The sequence below is a fragment of the Ahaetulla prasina genome, chromosome 14 (assembly GCF_028640845.1).
Source record: "Ahaetulla prasina isolate Xishuangbanna chromosome 14, ASM2864084v1, whole genome shotgun sequence".
In the NCBI taxonomy this organism is placed as follows: Eukaryota; Metazoa; Chordata; class Lepidosauria; order Squamata; family Colubridae; genus Ahaetulla; species Ahaetulla prasina.
Genome location: NC_080552.1, coordinates 4,210,578 through 4,229,963, shown reverse-complemented (window position 1 = coordinate 4,229,963; position 19,386 = coordinate 4,210,578). Strand labels below are relative to the sequence as shown.

At 46.9% G+C, this 19,386-nt stretch overlaps 1 protein-coding gene across 6 annotated transcripts in view; it reads right to left on the bottom strand.

Annotated features, from left to right (window-relative positions):
* TRAF7 (TNF receptor associated factor 7) overlaps positions 1-19,386 on the bottom strand; it is a 75,669-nt gene that overhangs the window by 33,816 nt on the left and 22,467 nt on the right. For 5 of the 6 annotated variants that reach the window (XR_009152078.1, XM_058157052.1, XM_058157050.1 and 2 more), the window contains exons 5-8: positions 14,838-14,948; positions 10,050-10,142; positions 3,098-3,131; positions 1,250-1,433 (exon numbers count right to left, since the gene is read on the bottom strand). Coding sequence is in view for 5 of the 6 variants with exons in the window: in XM_058157052.1 (XP_058013035.1) it covers positions 1,250-1,433; positions 3,098-3,131; positions 10,050-10,142; positions 14,838-14,948 (422 nt within the window). In the remaining variant the exon portion in view is untranslated. Of the gene's footprint in view, positions 1-1,249; positions 1,434-3,097; positions 3,132-10,049; positions 10,143-14,837; positions 14,949-15,505; positions 15,675-19,386 lie in introns of those variants that run through there. The other variant, XM_058157053.1, reaches the window with a different exon arrangement.

Here is a 19,386-nt window from a genome sequence, read left to right as displayed (position 1 = left end):
TTTTACCGAAATGAAAATTGATGAGATGAGAAGAATCATCATTCTCCCCCCCCCAACCCAAAATCACTCTATTGTTCCATGATGCTGGGCTATAACCATCCAGCTTTTGTAGTCTTATGAGCTCCGGCTATGGAAATAGAGCTGTGGATTAGCTGAACGAACAATCCTGAGCCAGAAAAGGTTTCGTTAATTCAATAAAGTATTGAACGCAGTTTTGCCAGTTCTGCAACAAAGGGGACTGAAATAGATCTCGAGAGAAGCCCACATTTTGTTTCATCCTATGCAGCTTCTTCTGCAGCAACCCATTGATAAGCTGTCCCAAAGGTGCTTTTTCAAGAGGCAACTGGACTTATTGTTTTTCTTTGAAGATGTTTCACTTCTCATCCAAGAAGCTTCTTCAGCTCTGACTGGATGGTGGGGAATGGAAGGATTTATACTCCTTGCACACAGCTGGTCATTGGTATCCTTTTAGAGCAGGGATCTCCAACCTCGGCAACTTTAAGCCTGGAGGACTTCAACTCCCAGAATACCCCAGCCAGCAAAGCTGGCTGGGGAATTCTGGGAGTTGAAGTCCACCAGGCTTACAGTTGCCAAGGTTGGGGACCCCTGTTTTAGAGGATCCTTGAGGTCACCTGGAGGCGTATCTGTGTCATCAGTGGGTGTGGGGCCTTCTTGGAACCACTGAAAGGACTGGGGATGAGAAGTGAAATGTCTTCAAAGAAAAACCAGAAAGTCCAGTTGCCTCTCAAAAAAGCACCTTTGGGACAACCATGACATGAAAGATTGAGAATTTCCAGAGACACGGATAAGCTCCATTTAGGACCCTCCCCGATAATTTGATCTTTGGCCATCAAAAGGCAGTCGCAAAATGGCTGAATTTCAGCTGTGCTTTTCAGCCAACTGTTTAATTATTTAGGATAGTTTTAAGACAAAGGAGCCATTTGTGGGGGGCTCATGGGGGGGGGCAGGCGCTCCTCCCATCTCTACCTTTGAAAACCACCCAAAGGCTTAAAAACTTTAACCATTCCTCTTCCATCCCCCGAGCTTAGATTTCTTGGGGAAAAAAGTCTTCCCTTTGTCCGCAGCAGCACTATTCCCAGGTCAGGTCTCTTCCCAAATCTGCCCACAGCCCATCCTCAATTGTACCGTCAAAGACATGGGGTGAGGGGGGGGAGCAAGGGGAGGGAGAATGCAGCCGTGCCCAAAGAAACCAGTGATCACGGGAAGAGGCTTCACTCAGCTCACTTACTTCCTGGCACTCAGTTTAATGGTGAAGGGGCACCCGTGGGGGTCCACCTCGAAGACCGAAGGCTTGCCACTCACGCTGGACCGGCAGCCGTACTTGCAGTGAATGAAGAGCTCCCCGATTTGTTCGGCCACTGCAATGTTGTTCACCACCACTGTCAGTTTGGCATTGTCCACTGGGCACTTGTCTGCAGGGAGAGACCCTTGGTGAGCGTGACATCATCCAGACACCATCCTGAGCTGACATCCAATAGGGTTATAACCCTTTTAAAAACACTCTGAGGGGAAAATTTGAACTCCAGGTGGAGGTGGAGCTCTCTCCTCACAATCAGTAGGCTGTGAGTTCGATTCTAGGTAGAGGCAGATATTTCTCTCTCTGGGCGCAATGAGAATATGTCTGCTGAATAAAACCCAGGGTGAAATGCTCCCGGTTGGGACTGGATCGCTCGATCTGGTAGCGATGGCGGCGGGTGGTTCGGAGAACCGGTAGCAAAAATTCCTGGCCCCCTCGATGACCAGCTGAGCTGCGCGATCATCAGAGGTTTTTTTTTTAACTTTTAAAAGCATTTTTTCTTTGTCCGAAAAAATGCTTTTAAAAGTAAAAAAAAACAACCTCTGATGATCGCGCAGCTCAGCTGGGATCGTCAGAATCCTTTAATAGCATTTTTTTACAACCTCTTCCGCTGAAGAGCTTGTAGAAAACATGCTTTTAAAGGCTCCTCTGGCAATCCCAGCTGACTTGCCTGATCGCCAGAACCTTTTAAAAGCATTTTTTTACAACCTCTTCAGCCGAAGAGGTTGTAGAAGAAAATGCTTTTAAAAGGTTCTGGCAATCAGGCAACTCAGCTGGGATCGTCAGAACCCTTTAAAAGCTTTTTTTTCCTCTGGCGATCCCAGCTGAGTTGCCTGATCATCCCAGGCTTTTAAAAGCATTTTTTTTACAACTTCTTCGGCCAAAGAGGTTGTAGAAAAAATGCTTTTAAAAGTAAAAAACAAAAAAAAGTGGCCATGCCCACCCAGTCACATTACTCCCCCCACACCAAGCCATGCCCACAGAACTGGTAGTAACAAATTTTACATTTCACCCCTGAATAAAACTCCGCACTGGCGACAGGAAAGGCATCCGGCCAGTAAACACTCAGCTCCATTCAGTTGCCCAGATTATGGGGTAATTAAAAGAGGATGATCTACTTGCTATCATTGCCCTGGCAACTGCACGCCTCGCCAGAGTTGTACAGCCCTGGTCCACCAAAGTCCACTACTCTGATCTTCGTAGCCAAAGGGAATTTCCAGAGCTGCACTTGGACGAGTGAAATTTCTCAGAGGCCATAAAAAGTTCACGAATCCAATCAACAAGGAAAGCCTGGGTGCCATTTTTTAAAATTTGTATTTGACGAAGAAGCAAAAGATAAGCGAAAGAAAAAAGAATGCCTGCACTTTCCAACAAGGCAGGTAGTCCCGGACTTACAACAGTTTATTTAGTGACTGTCCAAAGCTACAACGGCGTTGAAAAAAGTGACTTTATGACTGTTTTTCACACTTACGACCTTTGCATCATCTCCATGGCCACGTGATCAAAATTCAGCCGCCTGGCAACCGACTCACATTTATGACGCTTGCAGTGTCCTGGGGGCGTGGGATCCCCTTTGGAGACCTTCTGACAAACAAAGTCAATGGGGAAGCCAGATTCACTCAACAACCATGTGACTAACTTAACAACGGCAGGAAAGGTCGCAAAATGGGGCAAAACTCACTTAATGAATGTCTCACTTAACCACTGAAATTTTTGTGGTCATAAGTCGAGGACTACCTGTCATTCAAATACAATGCTCAAAAGGACTTCAGTACGTACCAGAGGTTAAGGCACATCTCCTGCAAAACGTGTGCTGTGGAGAAAGAGAACACAAGGCGGTAAGATATGGGGTGTGTATCACACAATGCCTGTTTTCCCCACCAGGGGGCAACCTCTGTGGGTCCTATTAGGTAGCCTCTGCTTTCTAGAGCAGGGTCCCCAACCTTGGCAACTTTAAGACTGGTGGACTTCAACTCCCAGAATTCCTCAGCCAGCTATCCAACCGTGGCAGCTTTAAGACTGGTGGACTTCAACTCCCAGAATTCATCAACCAGCTATCCAACCTTGGCAACTATAAGACTGGTGGACTTCAACTCCCAGAATTCCTCAGCCAGCTATCCAACCTTGGCAACTTTAAGACTGGTGGACTTCAACTCCCAGAATTCATCAACCAGCTATCCAACCTTGGCAACTTTAAGACTGGTGGACTTCAACTCCCAGAATTCCTCAGCCAGCTATCCAACCTTGGCAACTTTAAGACTGGTGGACTTCAACTCCCAGAATTCCTCAGCCAGCTATCCAACCTTGGCAACTTTAAGACTGGTGGACTTCAACTCCCAGAATTCCTCAGCCAGCTATCCAACCTTGGCAACTTTAAGACTGGTGGACTTCAACTCCCAGAATTCCTCAGCCAGCTATCCAACCTTGGCAACTATAAGACTGGTGGACTTCAACTCCCAGAATTCCTCAGCCAGCTATCCAACCTTGGCAACTTTAAGACTGGTGGACTTCAACTCCCAGAATTCCTCAGCCAGCTATCCAACCTTGGCAACTTTAAGACTGGTGGACTTCAACTCCCAGAATTCCTCAGCCAGCTATCCAACCTTGGCAACTTTAAGACTGGTGGACTTCAACTCCCAGCTATCCAACCTTGGCAACTTTAAGACTGATGGACTTCAACTCCCAGAATTCCTCAGCCAGCTATCCAACCTTGGTAACTATAAAACTGGTGGACTTCAACTCCCAGAATTCATCAACCAGCTATCCAACCTTGGCAACTATAAGACTGGTGGACTTCAACTCCCAGTATTCCTCAGCCAGTTATCCAACCTTGGCAACTTTATGACTGGTGGACTTTAACTCCCAGAATTCCTCAGCCAGCTTTGCTGGCTGAGGAATTCTGGGAGTTGAATTCCACCAGTCTTAAAGTTGCCAAGGTTGGAGAACCCTGTCCTAGAGACCCACCCGTTTTAATCCACTTTGCTCCAGGAGCTACAACTGGTGGATTGGGCTCCTTTTCTCCAGATCTTTTTGGAAAAAAATCTAGAGCCTGTATTCAGCCTCCATGTGTCCAACTCAACACTAAGAAAGCTAAACAAAGACAAATTGCATTGTTCTTCCTCACGTGCAACCTGGGAAAGATTGAAAAAATGAATTCAATATCTAGAAACTCAGATCTTGAAAATGTTTCTTTTTATCCGATGGCTGTTTTCTGGACTATAAAAAGGTGACACATTTCCTTTTGCTACGACCATTGCATTTTTTTCTTCCAGGCAGATGCCATTCGCCTAAGTCTTACCGAAAGCTTCGTTTCATTCAGAACTTTGGTTTTATTTTAGGATTTAGAACGCCACTTAAAACTATGCACTTTGTGTGTGTTATGTTATAGCATCTGATCAGAACCCTCAGTCTTTCTATTTAAAACTCTTGCAGGGGAATGAAGTGTGGGAAAGCTTAAAATTCAACAGCAGAGGAAGATGGATCTCAACTTGCATATTAAAAACTACAGGATATACGGTATCCATCACTATGTACAGGTACAGGTAGTCCTCGACTTATAACAGTTCACTTAGTGATGTTTCAAAGTTACAACGGAACTGAAAAAAAGTGAGTTATCACTGGAGGCTTTCAAGAAGTGATTGGACTTCCATCTGTCAGAAATGGTGTAGTCTCCTGCTTGGACGGGGGGTTGGACTAGATGACCTACAAGTTCCCTTCCAACTTTGTTAATCTGTATCTGCCGAAGCGTTAAACAGGGAAAGCAACTGACTGATGCCTGGTAGGAAGCCTACTGGGCTGGACAACTGAAGCTCAGATTTATGAAGTGGTTTGGTGCAACTTGCTGTCCTACTGTGAGGAATAGGGCAGGGAGTCGCAAGACATTAGAGGGGGAAGGAACAAGTTAAGCTAAAAAGCTGTGTTACAATTTTTTTGTGCTTGTCTCAAGATTTTTACCGAATTCCAGTGTTCTGTTTTAATTGCATTCCTACTGATCGTCTATGGCTATTTTTGTTACTTAGGAATGACAGAAAAGTCAGAGGAGAGTTTGGGAGAGACGACAATGACCAAGAACTGATCCACAGGGTTCAAGAGGGCCTTCTGGGCCAGCTGCTCAACTCTTGAGAGCCCGAGAATTGGCACATCCGTGACTGAAGATTAAGTCTCCGCACTACTGAAGCACCCAGCTATCCAACCTTGGCAACTTTAAGACTGGTGGACTTCAACTCCCAGCTATCCAACCTTGGCAACTTTAAGACTGGTGGACTTCAACTCCCAGAATTCCTCAGCCAGCTATCCAACCTTGGCAACTTTAAGACTGGTGGACTTCAACTCCCAGAATTCATCAACCAGCTATCCAACCTTGGCAACTTTAAGACTGGTGGACTTCAACTCCCAGAATTCATCAACCAGCTATCCAACCTTGGCAACTATAAGACTGGTGGACTTCAACTCCCAGAATTCCCTAGCCAGCAAAGCTGGCTAGGAATTCTGGGAGTTGAAATCCACCAGTCTTAAAGTTGCCAAGGTTGGAGAACCCTGTCCTAGAGACCCACCCGTTTTAATCCACTTTGCTCCAGGAGCTACAACTGGTGGATTGGGCTCCTTTTCTCCAGATCTTTTTGGAAAAAAATCTAGAGCCTGTATTCAGCCTCCATGTGTCCAACTCAACACTAAGAAAGCTAAACAAAGACAAATTGCATTGTTCTTCCTCACGTGCAACCTGGGAAAGATTGAAAAAATGAATTCAATATGTAGAAACTCAGATCTTGAAAATGTTCTTTTTATCCGATGGCTGCATTCTGGACTATAAAAAGGTGACACATTTCCTTTTCCTACGACCATTGCATTTTTTTCTTCCAGGCAGATGCCATTCGCCTGAGTCTTACCGAAAGCTTCGTTTCATTCAGAATTCAGAATTGGTTTTATTTTAGGATTTAGAACTCCACTTAAAATTATGCACTTTGTGTGTGTTAAGTTATAGCATCTGATCAGAACCCTCAGTCTTTCTATTTAAAACTCTTGCAGGGGAATGAAGTGTGGGAAAGCTTAAAATTCAACAGCAGAGGAAGATGGATCTCAACTTGCATATTAAAAACTACAGGATATACGCTATCCATCACTATATACAGGTACAGGTAGTCCTCGACTTATAACAGTTCACTTAGTGATGGTTCAAAGTTACAACGGAACTGAAAAAAAGTGAGTTATCACTGGAGGCTTTCAAGAAGTGATTGGACTTCCATCTGTCAGAAATGGTGTAGTCTCCTGCTTGGGCGGGGGGTTGGACTAGATGACCTACAAGTTCCCTTCCAACTTTGTTAATCTGTATCTGCCGAAGCGTTAAACAGGGAAAGCAACTGACTGATGCCTGGTAGGAAGCCTACTGGGCTGGACAACTGAAGCTCAGATTTATGAAGTGGTTTGGTGCAACTTGCTGTCCTACTGTGAGGAATAGGGCAGGGAGTCACAAGACATTAGAGGAGGAAGGAACAAGTTAAGCTAAAAAGCTGTGTTACAATTTTTTTGTGCTTGTCTCAAGATTTTTACCGAATTCCAGTGTTCTGTTTTAATTGCATTCCTACTGATCGTCTATGGCTATTTTTGTTACTTAGGAATGACAGAAAAGTCAGAGGAGAGTTTGGGAGAGACGACAATGACCAAGAACTGATCCACAGGGTTCAAGAGGGCCTTCTGGGCCAGCTGCTCAACTCTTGAGAGCCCGAGAATTGGCACATCCGTGACTGAAGATTAAGTCTCCCGCACTACTGAAGCACCCAGGGGTTTTACCGAACTTAAGAGGCTAGGGATACTATTGAGCTCTAAAAGTGATACTATTTGGAACTGTTTCTTTCTAATTCGTTCTTTTTCCCCACACACATCACTGATAGGATCTTGATTCACAATATCCTCCTGGGTTTTGTGTCGGTGACAAGGAAGTGCTTCTGTGGCAGTCAAGGCAGCCGGGAACCAGGGGTGAAATCTAATTTTTTTTTGCTACCGGTTCTGTGGGCGTGGCTTGGGGGGGTCATGTGACTGGGTGGGCATGGCTATGTAACCATGTGACTGGGGAATCAAAAGATAGAAACTCACTAAGAAAGTCTTGCTGGAGCAGGGTTGGACTAGATGACCTCCAGGTCCCTTCCAGCCCTGGATTATCCTCTGAAGCTGCGTCTAGTGTCAGTTTTGTCTAGTGTCACTCCTCCTTCCTTCCTTTTCTGCCTCCCTCCTTCCCTCCCTCCTTTCTTTCTCTCTCTCTCTCTCTCTCAAAAACAAACCCCTCACACACACCCCATTTTTGCCTAGCAGGGCTTCAGGGAAGGCTGCTGGGAGGAAAAACGGATTCCCCCCCCCCACTTTTTGGCTACCACCCAGCTGAGCCGTGTGATCATCAGAGGCTTTTTTTTTTACTTTTAAAAGCATTTTTTCGGCCGAAGAAAAAATGCTTTTAAAAGTAAAAAAAAAAAACACCTGTTGATCACACAGCTCAGCTGGACATGGGGGGGGGGCAGCGATTTTTGCTACTGGTTCTCCAAACCACCCGCTGCCATTGCTACTGGATCGGGCGATCAGGTCCGAACAGGAGCATTTCACCCCTGCCAGCAACATTCTCTAAAAGGTGACCATAAGCCACAGCTGGAAGGAGTGAAGCCTGGGCAGCCACGCAGAACCTCTGGGAAGGAGACACAGACCTTCACCTTCCTTCCTAGATTCTCCAGGATAAACCGAGCACAACCACATTCTTCAGGCCGCCAAACTGAATTGGCTACAAGTGTTTTGCTCAATGCTGGCCTTACTCTCCTCTACTGGGGAGAGAAGGAGGGGGCTCTGCAGCCCCCAACTGAAGGGTCATTCCTCCCCAGCTGCTCACTTCCCTTTCCTGCTCTACCCATTCAGGAAAATGTTCTCGACAGAGAGGCCAAAACAGCCTGCAGCTGAGCAGAGAGCAATCTGGGCCCTGCTCCCAATTTCCATTCCGACATTCCCCAAAACATGTCAGAGCAGCTGGCTGGAAAAACCGTGAGGGAACTGCACAATAGAAAGGGGGTTCTGGCTGGATGGGCTCTGTTGGGTCTCTCCACGTGCCATTAACCCTTGTTTAGGAAACCACAAGGGCTCGTGTGCTCTCTGCGTGTCCAAACCATCTTTGTGGGCTGCAATGCCTGGCATGAATGACATCTAGAAGAACAAAGACATCAGTCTCGCAATCCAATGCAGATTAGCTAACGCAATAATTTTTTCCGATCGCTATTTATGGCTGCAAAACTTTAGATTCTGAAAAAGGCAGCTAAGAGAAGGGTGGACGCCTTTGAACTGTGTGGCTGGAGGTGACTATTACCGCATCCCGTGGACTGTAAAAATAACCAAGAAGTCCTAGACTGAACTTCACCCAAAATATCCCTTGAAGCCAGAATCGCTGGCCAGAGGCTGTCATACTTCCGTCATGTCATGAAAACTGACTCATTTAAAAAGTCATTCAGACTGCTTCTGAACTTCAGGCTTGAAGTGGAAAAGAATGAAACTTTGATTTTCACAGTAGGCTGACAGATCCTTATAGGAATGGCTTGTTCATATTATTATGAAAAAACAAAAGGTTGTGATTTGATGTCAATGGACTGGAGGCTAAAACATATGATGAACGGTTGCAGGAACTGGGCATGGCTGGTCTAGTGAAGAGAAGGACCAGGGGAGACAGGATAGCAGTCTTCCAGTATTTGAGGGGCTGCCCCAAAGAGGAGGGGGTCAAGCTATTTTCCAAAGCACCCGAAGGCCAGACAAGAAATCATGGATGGAAACTGATCAAGGAGAGATTCAACCTAGAAATAAGGAGAACTTTTCTGACAGGGAGAGCAATCAACTGATGGAACAGAAGTTCCCTTCGGAAGTTGTGAGAGCTTTATCCCTAGAGGCTTTCAAGAAAAGACTGGACTGCCATTTGTCAGAAATGACGTAGGGTCTCCTGCTTGGGCAGGGGGTTGGACTAGATGACCTACAAGGTCCCTTCTAACTCTGTTTATCTGTACTTTTTTTAATGCCTTATTTTACTGCAACAGAGTCGTAAGTTAAATGCTTCTTTTTCTTTCTTTTTTTCTTATCCTTCCTCACTTCTCTTCACCCACTGCTTTTCTATTGACTTTTGTATTCCGTATCTTATAATATTCTATAACTGAATAAAAATGTTCAACTGGCCAAAAAGACACAAAAGGCAAATGCTGGGAGTGATCACCGGAAAAAGAAGAGGGGACTGCCTGAGCACTATAAAGGATGACACTGGGATGACCATGGCGGACCTGAAGGAGGTGGCGTGAGACTGAGGGGCATGGAGAGTGCTGCACACGGCCCTCCCGAGCTCCGTTTTTGCTGGCAGAGGGTTGCAGGAGGCCGTCCCAGCTGAAAACGGAGATTGGGAGTCTGTTTTCGCTGGCAGAGCACTTGGGCCACCGCAGGACCCCCTGACATGAGTGACGTCGAGCTGGCCACGCCCACCCAAGGTCAAACACAACCCTCAAGCAAATCTGGTATGACACCCCTGGCCTACACGGTTTGACCTCCCTTCCGGGGAGGATTTCAAAGCTAATCAAAGAAAGATGCATTAATTGGGATTATTGCACTGAGCAGGAAGTTGGACCGGATGGCCAAGTTGATCCACCAAAGGGGCTCCAACTCAGTGTCCACCCTCCCCCCGTCCCCCTCCTCCATACGACTGAAACTGCAGCCTGGTTCGGCTCCTTACCCCACAGGTCGTGATCACGGGATCTTTAAACACGCTGCAACACAACTGGCAACAGAGCTTCACAGAAGGCTGCTCAGCAAACACCAGAGGCTCCTGCAACCAACAGAACACACGCGTGTGAGAAGGAAAAGGCGCCTCCCTTTTGCTCAAACACAGCAACACTCCGCCAGGCCGGGGAGTTTGGGAAGACAGAATTTACAGATAAGTCCTTGGGCTTACAACTACAATTGAGCCCAAAATTTCTGTTGCTAAGAAAGACAGTTATTAAGGGAGCTTTGCTCCATTTCACGACTTTACTTGCCGCAGATGTTAAAGTGAATCACGGCAGTTGTTAAGTGAATCTGGCTTCCCCCTTGACTTGGCTTGTCAGAAAGTCGCAAAAGGCCCCTGGACACTGTGCAACCGTCATAAATGCGAGTCAATTGCCAAGCACCTGAATTTTGATCATGTGATCCACAAGGTTGCTGAAATGGTCATGTAAGTGTGAAAAACAGTCATAAGTCACTTTTTCAGAGCCGTCGTGACTTTGAACGGTCATTAAATGAAGTGTTGTAAGCCGAGGAACCACCTGTATAATGGCAGAGAAGGAAGCTCCAGGTTGTGAATGGCTGGGGAGCTCACCCTGAGAAGGAGGAGGAGGAGAGAGAGGAGGAAGAGCATGACCCACAATCTCTAAGTGTTCATGAGAAAAAACACTTACACCTTTTGAATTTAAGCACAGCTTGCAAACTGGGGCTCCGTTTTCTTAGGATGCAAAAAAAGCACCTCACATTCAGGCCAACATGAGTTCACTTCACTCATGTACACTGAGAGCATCTGCACCAAGACAAATTCCTTGTGTGTCCAATCACACTTGGCCAATAAAAAATTCTATTCTATTCTATTCTATTCTATTCTACTCTATTCTATTCTATTCTATTCTATTCTATTCTATTCTATTCTATTCTATTCTATTCTTCCCCCCATCAGGCCCCCAGCTAAATATCTCTAAAGAGGGGGCCGGGCAGGGGTATAAGCAGAATTCTCTAGGGCCCAAGCAAAACCTTTCATTCGCAAAAAATCCAGATCATAACTACAAGGCATTATTAAAGAACTGTGTCTGTCTGCTGTATCTTTCTGCTGCCAGCTAGTTGGAATTAGCTCAGAGCAGTGGTGAAATCCTACCGGTTTGAGTGAACCGCTAGTGATAAAAGCTACCAGTTTGGTGAACCAGTAGTTAAAAAAAAGACGCCTGGTTGGTCTGAACCGTATTTCCAACAATCAGCTGTGCCGCGTGATTTAAAATTGCTAAAAAGCAGGAAATCCTGCTTTCTAGTGAATCTAAATCGCGCGGCACAACTGTTCCCCCCCCCAGTTCTACTTACCTTCCCAAGCTTCCTTTTTCCGCACGCAGTGTGCGTTTGGTGCATACTGCACATGTGCAAACGCACAGCATGGGTTTGGTGTGCACTGCGCATGCAGTTTGCATTTGACATGCACTGCGCGCTTGTGTGCAGCGTGCATTTGGTGTGCACCACACATGCATGTGTGCGCAAAGCGCGCACTTAGCATGCAACGCACATGTGCGGGGAGCAAACTGGTGGCAAATCAATGAAGATATCACCACTGGACTAGAGGTTTGGGATCCAGATACCAAAAATTCATCTTCCTTCATAATCAGGGAGGGGGAGAGAATTTTATTTATTCATTTAAAACACCTCACTAACTCTCGGCAGCTCCCAGGTTGAAAGCAGCTAAGACACCGGACGGACTAAGGATCCCTTTTGCCAGGGGGCGAAGAGGGGAATTCTCCGTCTAGGACAGGGGTCACCAACCTTTTGGACCTAACTTCATAATTTTAGATCCTGCGGACCACTAATATGATCTGCCTAATGACTGGCTGGGTGGGCATATTCAACTCGATGTCACTCACGTTGAGGGGCATCTTGCTGGCCTCTCCTTGCCCCTCCTCTGCCAGCCACTCCTTAGGACTCCTCTGGGCCCCAATGGGAAGCAGTTGTTAGAGCTAAACAGCCTGTCAGCTTTGGAAGCCAGGAGAAAGAGTTGGCAAAACAGCTGGTTCAGTTCAAATTGGATCTGACCGAGAAGGAGGCTCAACAGAAGCATCTCACTGAGGACTACAAGCATAAGCTTTCCAAGCAGAGGGAAGACCTGCGGGAGTGCAAGGCTAGGTACCGGCGCCTGGAGGCTCAGCGGGCTGAGATGGTCAGCCAGCACCAGGCCATGATGCAGTCCCACTGGAACAAGGTCCTCCAGCTCTTCGCCACCAGTGGCACTTCCCTCCAGCATTCACCCAAAGCCCCAAACCAGGAGGCTGAAGCAGACCCCAAGTCGGAATTTTTCCCACTTTCCAACCCACACAAAAAGACCCCGAAGGGGGAGACTTCTGCAGCAACACAAACGTTCATTGCACGTATCCAGTCCAGGAGCTGTAGTTTGAGGACCCCTAATTTAGTGCAAATAATTTTTCTGCAGACCACCAAAATTTTCTCACGGACCATCAGTGGTCCACAGACCATCAGTTGGTGACCGCTGGTCTAGGAGACCCAAAGCAGCTGCTCCCGCCTGGGCTCTCCAAACTTGGCAGCTTTCAGACAGGTGTAGTTCAATTTCATAGATGGCTGGGGAAATTCTGAGAGTTGAAGTTCGCATGTCTTAAAAGTTGCCAAGTTTGGAGAACCCTGGTTTTAAACTACCGTGGACAGGGCTGCATGCTCAAAATACCTCCTCACCCCCCCTCGCCCCCCAAAAGTCATCAATCTGCACAGAGGAAATATGGGTAGTCCTTGACTTACAATAGTTCATTTAGTGACTGTTCCAAGTTACAACAGCACTGAAAAAAAGTGACTTATGGCCCTTTTTCACTCTTTTGATCATTAGGGCATCCCCATGGTCATGTGATCATAATTCAAACACAGTTTGGCAGTTTCTGACTCGTGCTTACGACGGTTGCAGTGCCCCGGAGTCACGTGATCCCCTTTTGTGACCTTCTGGCAAGCCAAGTCCATGGGAAAGCCAGATTCACTTAATGACCGTGTGACGTATTTAACAACTGCAGTGATTCCCTTAACAACCGCGGCAAGAAATGTTGTAAAATGAGACAAAACTCACTTAGCAAATGTTTCATTTAGCAACGGAAACGTTTGGCTCAGCTGTGGTCATAAGCCGTAACATTTTTTGATGGCAGGAAAGAGGATATTTTTTTTGGGGGGGGGGGGGAAGAGCCAAGAGTTAACTGGGGAAGGAATATGTGATATAATGTAGGTCTCACACACACGTTGATTGCTAACTATGCCAAATTTGGAGGGAGAGCTTTGCAACGTTCCTTTAAAAAAAACAATGTACAGCTGTTTCTTCAGAGAAAAGAGTTCTTGCAAACTTCCAAAGGCCCAGCGTTACAATACCCAGAGTTGAACTCCATGCATGATGCATCGTGATTGAGGCAGAACAGTTGAACGGGGGCCATGGGCGGTAAACTCTAAAGAGGCACAGGGCAAGTTTTATGCAGTAGTTGTGAGTTGTGGCAAAGCACTGATTTATGGTGTGAATTGTGCCAGAAAAGAACAGCCGCTTCCTTTACACCAGGGATGGGCAAGCATGTGACTCTTAAAATTTCATCTAGGGTTGCAGCAACAGCAAGGGATAACTGAAGCTACAGTCCAGACCCCCATCAGCTGAACAAGGACCGTGAAAAGCAAGACCAATTGGGCTGCAACTCCAGACTTAGAGATTTCCTTCCTCAGAGCCCTTTTTGGCTACAGCACTGCATGCTTCAGGGGGCAGCTAAAACCACGGGTGTTGTGTCTGCGCCCCCCGAGCTGGGCCTCCTGCCAGAAAGTGACTTGGACAGTGAGTGGGAAGGGCCATCAGGACTTACATCAGGAGCACCGGCTTCCCTGGCTCAGCTCCAGGAGCCAGAGGCAGGCCAAGTGGAAGAGATTTGTAATTTGCTATGTTTTAAATGTTTTAATTGTATATATTTCGTGTTTTATCTTTGGCTGTACACCGCCCTGAGTCCTTCGGGAGAAGGGCGGTATAAAAATTTAATAAAATAAAAAATAAATAAATAAGAGATAACGAGGCCTCCGTCCCCTGACTCTTTCCCCCCACAGGCCATGCCTCCAGACCCAACTGATGGCAATCAGGCCTGGCTGGACCCTAGGTTTCGTAGGCAGGAGAGGCGGGAACAACAGAAGCAGGGGTGGGGCAGGCCTAGGAAGTGCTGAGTCATGGAGCCACACCCCACAGGATATAAAAGCAGCAAGAGTTGCTGTGCCTCTTTGTAGCAGGCAAATTAACTGCTTAACTTAGAGCTGAAGTTTGTTCCTAGGTGACTCATCGGGGTCGAGGGAGATAACAGAGACACTTGGCATATACTCGCTATTTTGCTGCCAGAGCTGATAGTGCCGGCTAATTATGCCATCACTCGGACGGAGGCGAAGGGGGACAGAACAACGGGTCTAATACGGACCAAGGAAGCCTTAGACAGCAAACTCATCAGCTGCTGTATCAGGGAGCCACATCTCTCTTGGGTTTAGGTTTCTCTGAGCTTTTCTTTTCAACACAGCAATTATTTATTAGGAAGTTTTCCTTCTGTTGTTTGGGGGGTGGCAGAAGGTTTATTGTCTTAATAGTTGTCACCAAAGGGTCCTTTGTGAAAAGAAAAAATGAAATTCCTGCAATACAAAGAGCTTTCCACTTTGGTAGTTAATAGGAAAAAAAAATGTATAGGCTTGTTCCACATCATGTATTATGGGAAATTCTGCCCCCCGGCCCCCAAATACCTACTGGCTCCTCCTCTTCCTCATGGAGAGAGAACGTTGAGCGCAGGGACATGTTGGACTCCGAATGCAACGACCGAATGGAGATGGCAGAATCAGATCGACGGGTGATTGGCGGCTGGAGAGAGAAAGAGAGAGGGAGGGAGGGAGAGATATGAATCGGTCACTTATTTAAGATAAAATAGCACAGCAGCCACAACCAACAACTTACAACAAGTGTTTTCAGAACCAGGATTATGGGGGATTCCAGGAGGCCGTTCCTAATGGCAGCCTTTCTGAACAAAATTCAACATATTTCTGCCAGGTTCTGTTCCAAGTGGCTGTTTGACCTGTGGCGGGCAAGGGCCAACCAGCACACAAAGGAACAGTGTGACCACCAAATTCCTTTTGCAAGCCTCTCTGCATTTTTTCAAAACAAGAAATAAACCACAGGTTAAACGGAGGGAGGCCTCGGGGGCAGACAAAGCACATTCACTTGCCCTGCAAAGAAGTTACTTTTGCTTTTCACAGCGGCCTGCAAAGTTTAGCCCTCGGAAACCCTTACACTTCTTGGGCAATACCAGCCCTTCACTTAACCGTTAAATCATCGGTAAAAGCTTGACAAATCTCAAGACAGGGTGTTGCAAAAGCTCCCCAGACCGATTTCTGCCTGAGGCAGATACATAAAAAGCTCACCTTCCCAACATGGAACTTCCCGATGCTCAACCAGGCTTCTGACCAGAAATGCTGGTTCTCGGCTATGATCCTTCACCAAAAACCTACCACACTTTGCTCTCATGGCCTCTGCTGTTCCTAAGAGCACTTGCGGTTAGGCTGCCTCTACTTCTGCCTCTCTTTTTCACACACACACACACACGAACACACTTCTGCCAATTTGCTTTGCGTAGATGGCTGGAGACTTCCTCCTATTCAATTCGGTCGGGGTTCTGCTCTGTGGCTTCCTGTTTGGGGGGTGGAAGAGCCAGCTGGGCACCATGCCCGCCAATCACCCGGCTTGTCCTGGCTGCAGGCTCTCTGGGACTGGCTCAGCAAGGGAGCTGCGAACAGAACGGCCACCTCTCAGGTTCTCATCCAGGGAAGGAAGGCCACAGCATCTGTACGAACACGGGACTGACCCAGGAATAAGAAGAGCAGCGATAAAAGTTGCGCCGTAGAGAAGGAGCCACAAAAAGCCAAGTTTAAAAAAACGGTGGGGGGGGAACCTGGCAGCCATAACTTTTAAACAGAAGGGACACGCGAGTTGTCCATGTCCTGGCCTCTTCATGGCTCCCATGATGTACTTTCCCAAAGGAAGAGAGGGAAAGGGAAGTTCAGAACATGCGGTTTCTTTGCGGAGGGTGAGAAAGGAGCCTGTCAGCAGGCAGCTTATAGCAGGGAACTCAAGAGAGGCTTTCCTGCATCTCACCCTGGTGACATTCCAGGCCAAACAGTAATAGGTGTCGGGCATTCTCCTGCTTTTGGATACGAGTTTCATTTTATTGTTAAGTAGCTGATCTGGATTTGCCGTTCTTGCAATGATTAAATCAGGCAGGATAAGGACCAGCCTGACAGTTAAGGGATGCTTCCTCATAGATGAGATGTATTTTACATCCCACGCACTGTAAAAGGCAGTTCCAGGAAATCTATTAAGAAGTCTCCTCTTGACTTGAGGGCCGGGTCATTATAGGTCACTCTCAAAAAAAAAAAAGTCACACAAAAGCAATCAGGAAGGCCTGGCAGTTCCAAAGTAATCTGGATGCTACCAATTCTGGAAAGCCCTGGAAACTTAGAAGTTAAAACTTAAAAAAGTTTCAATGGCTTGCAAGAATTGTGAATTTGAGCCAAGACAGGTAGTTCTCAACTTATGACCACATCTGAGCCTAAAATTTCTGTTGCTAAGCGAGACATTTCTTTTGCCTCGTTTTGCAACCTTTTTTGCCGGATTTGTTAAGCGAATCACGGCAGTTGTTAGGTTAGTAACACGGTTGTTCAGTGAATCTCGTTCCCCGTTGCCTTTGCTTTGTTAGAAGGCCGAAAAAGAGGACCGCGTGACCCTGGGAGACTGCAACCATCATAAATATCAGGCAGTTGCCGAGCTTCCAAATTTGGATTTCATGACCACGGGGATGCTGCAAAGGCCATAGGTGTGAAAAGCGGTCGTAAGTGACTTTTTCCAGTGCCGTTGTAACTTCAAACGGTCGCTAAACGAACGGTCGTAAGTTGAGGACTACCATTACTGAGGCTGCTATCATTATCCTGACAAAATGCCTGGAACCCCTTTGGGATCTTCAAGGCAGGGGGAGGCACTCAAACCACAGTTGTTCAGTCCCCCTCGCCTCAGTCCAAGCGATGACTTAATTAACCGGCAACTATCAGCTTCTGGCAGCAAACTAGCGAGCGTCTGCCAAGTGTCTCAGTTATCTCTCTTGATGCCGATGAGTCAACCAGGAACAAACAGTACTTCAGCTCTAGTTAAGCAGTTGATTTGCTTGCCACAAAGTGGTATAGCAGCCCTTGCTGCTTTTGTATCCCGTGGGGTGTGGCTCCATGACTTAGCACTTCCTAGGCCTGCCCCACCCTTGCTTCTGTGGTTCCCGCCTCTCCTGCCTATGAAACCTAGGGTCCTGCCAGGCCTGATTGCCATCAGCCGGATTTGGAGGCGTAGCCGGGGGGGGGGCAAAGAATCAGGGGATGGAGGCCTCGTTATCTCCTCCACCTGGCCTGCCTCTGGCTCCTGGAGCTGAGCCAGGGGAGCCGGTGCTCCAGAGGTAAGTCCTGATGACCCTTCCCCCTCACTTTCCAAGTCACTTTCTGACAGGGGCCCCGGCTTGAGGGGTGCAGAGACAACAACAGTTCTGCGATGCTTCCGGCCTTTTCTATTTGCCTGTGCCCAGAAGGCAGTGCTGGGAGACTGTAATTGGCAGTGATTTAGTGCAAGAGGTGGGCATCCCCGGATTCTTGGGCTGAAGATCTGCAGGGGGGGGGGGTCACCTTTGAAACAGATCAAGCCCGCCACAGCCATCTTCCGTTTCCCAAGTTGCCACACAATCTCCGGGGACGGGGGAAAGGAATGGAGTGGAACAAAACAAAACAACCTACTATCTCATGGGAACCAAGATCATCCCAACAGGTGGGTGGCCCAAGGCTGGAACTGGTTGCCAAGGAGACGCCAGAGCACCTCATTGGACAAGGTGACCTGGGACACTGGGGAGGGAGGGGGATATCTAACATTAAACTATACTGAAAACGCGGGAAATAGAGCTGGGTTTAAGTTCATTCATGCCAAAATGATGTACCCAATAAAGCAGTTCTTTGAAGAAACTGAGTCTCGGAGTGCTGAATTGGTTGGGGTCATTAGTCCAAGAGTCTCCAACCCTGGCAACTTTAAGACTTGTGGACTTCAACTCCCAGAGAATTCTGGGAGTTGAAGTCCACAAGTCTTAAAAGTTGCCAAGGTTGGAGACCTCTGCATTAGTCGGAACCTTGACTCAGGGATTGCCAGTGGTTCAAACATCATGACTAAAGATGCTAATATTGGCCTTCAAAACCCTCAGTGGTTTAATACTCCAGGAACCTACAAATCTCCAGGCAGGCTCTCCCAGAGATTTATAGCTCAGGCACCAGCTGAGAAGGCCTTTCTCCCTCCTAGATGCTGAGAGAAGATGCTCTCTTTGATCCCCACGCTCTCGCATTTAGAACATTTGTAAAGATACATCTCTTTAATCCAGCCTATTATTATTATGAGCCATGGTGGCGCAATGGTTAGAATGCAGTATTGCAGGCTGACTCTGCCGACTGCCAGCAGTTTGATTCTGAACAATTCAAGGTTGACTCAGCCTTCCTTTCAAGGTGGATAAAATGAGGACCCAAATTGTTGAGGGCAATGTGCTAACTCTGTAAACTGCTTAGAGAGGGCTATAAAGCACTGTGAAGTAGTATAGTCTAAGGGTTATTGCTATTGCTCTCCCTTTTTCCTTTCCCCTTCCTTCCTTCCTTCCTTCTATCCATCCATGGTGCACAGTGGTTAGAATGCAGTATTGCAGGCTAACTCTGCTGACTGCCAGCAGTTCGATCCTGATTGACTCAAGGTTGACTCAGCCTTCCATCCTTCTGATGTGGATAAAATGAGGACCTAGATTGTTGGGGGCAAGAGGTTGGCTCTGTAAACCACTTAGAGAGGGCTGTAAAGTGGTATATAAGTCTAAGTGCTATTGTTAAAAAGGTAAAGGTAAAGGTTCCCCTTGCACATACGTGCTAGTCGTTGCCGACTCTAGGGGGCGGTGCTCATCTCCGTTTCAAAGCCGAAGAGCCAGCACTGTCCGAAGACGTCTCCATGGTCATGTGGCCGGCATGACTCAACGCCAAAGGAGCACGGAACGCTGTTCCCTTCCCACCAAAGATGGTCCCTATTTTTTCTACTTGAATTTTTACGTTTTTATGCTATTGCTATATTATAGCTATTTATGTTATTGCTATTGTTGATCAATTTTAGCATTAATTTTGATACATGTTAGCGTTTCAATTTTAAGAGAAATTATTAGCTTACTTGAACATCATTTGAGTAGAGGTGGCATATA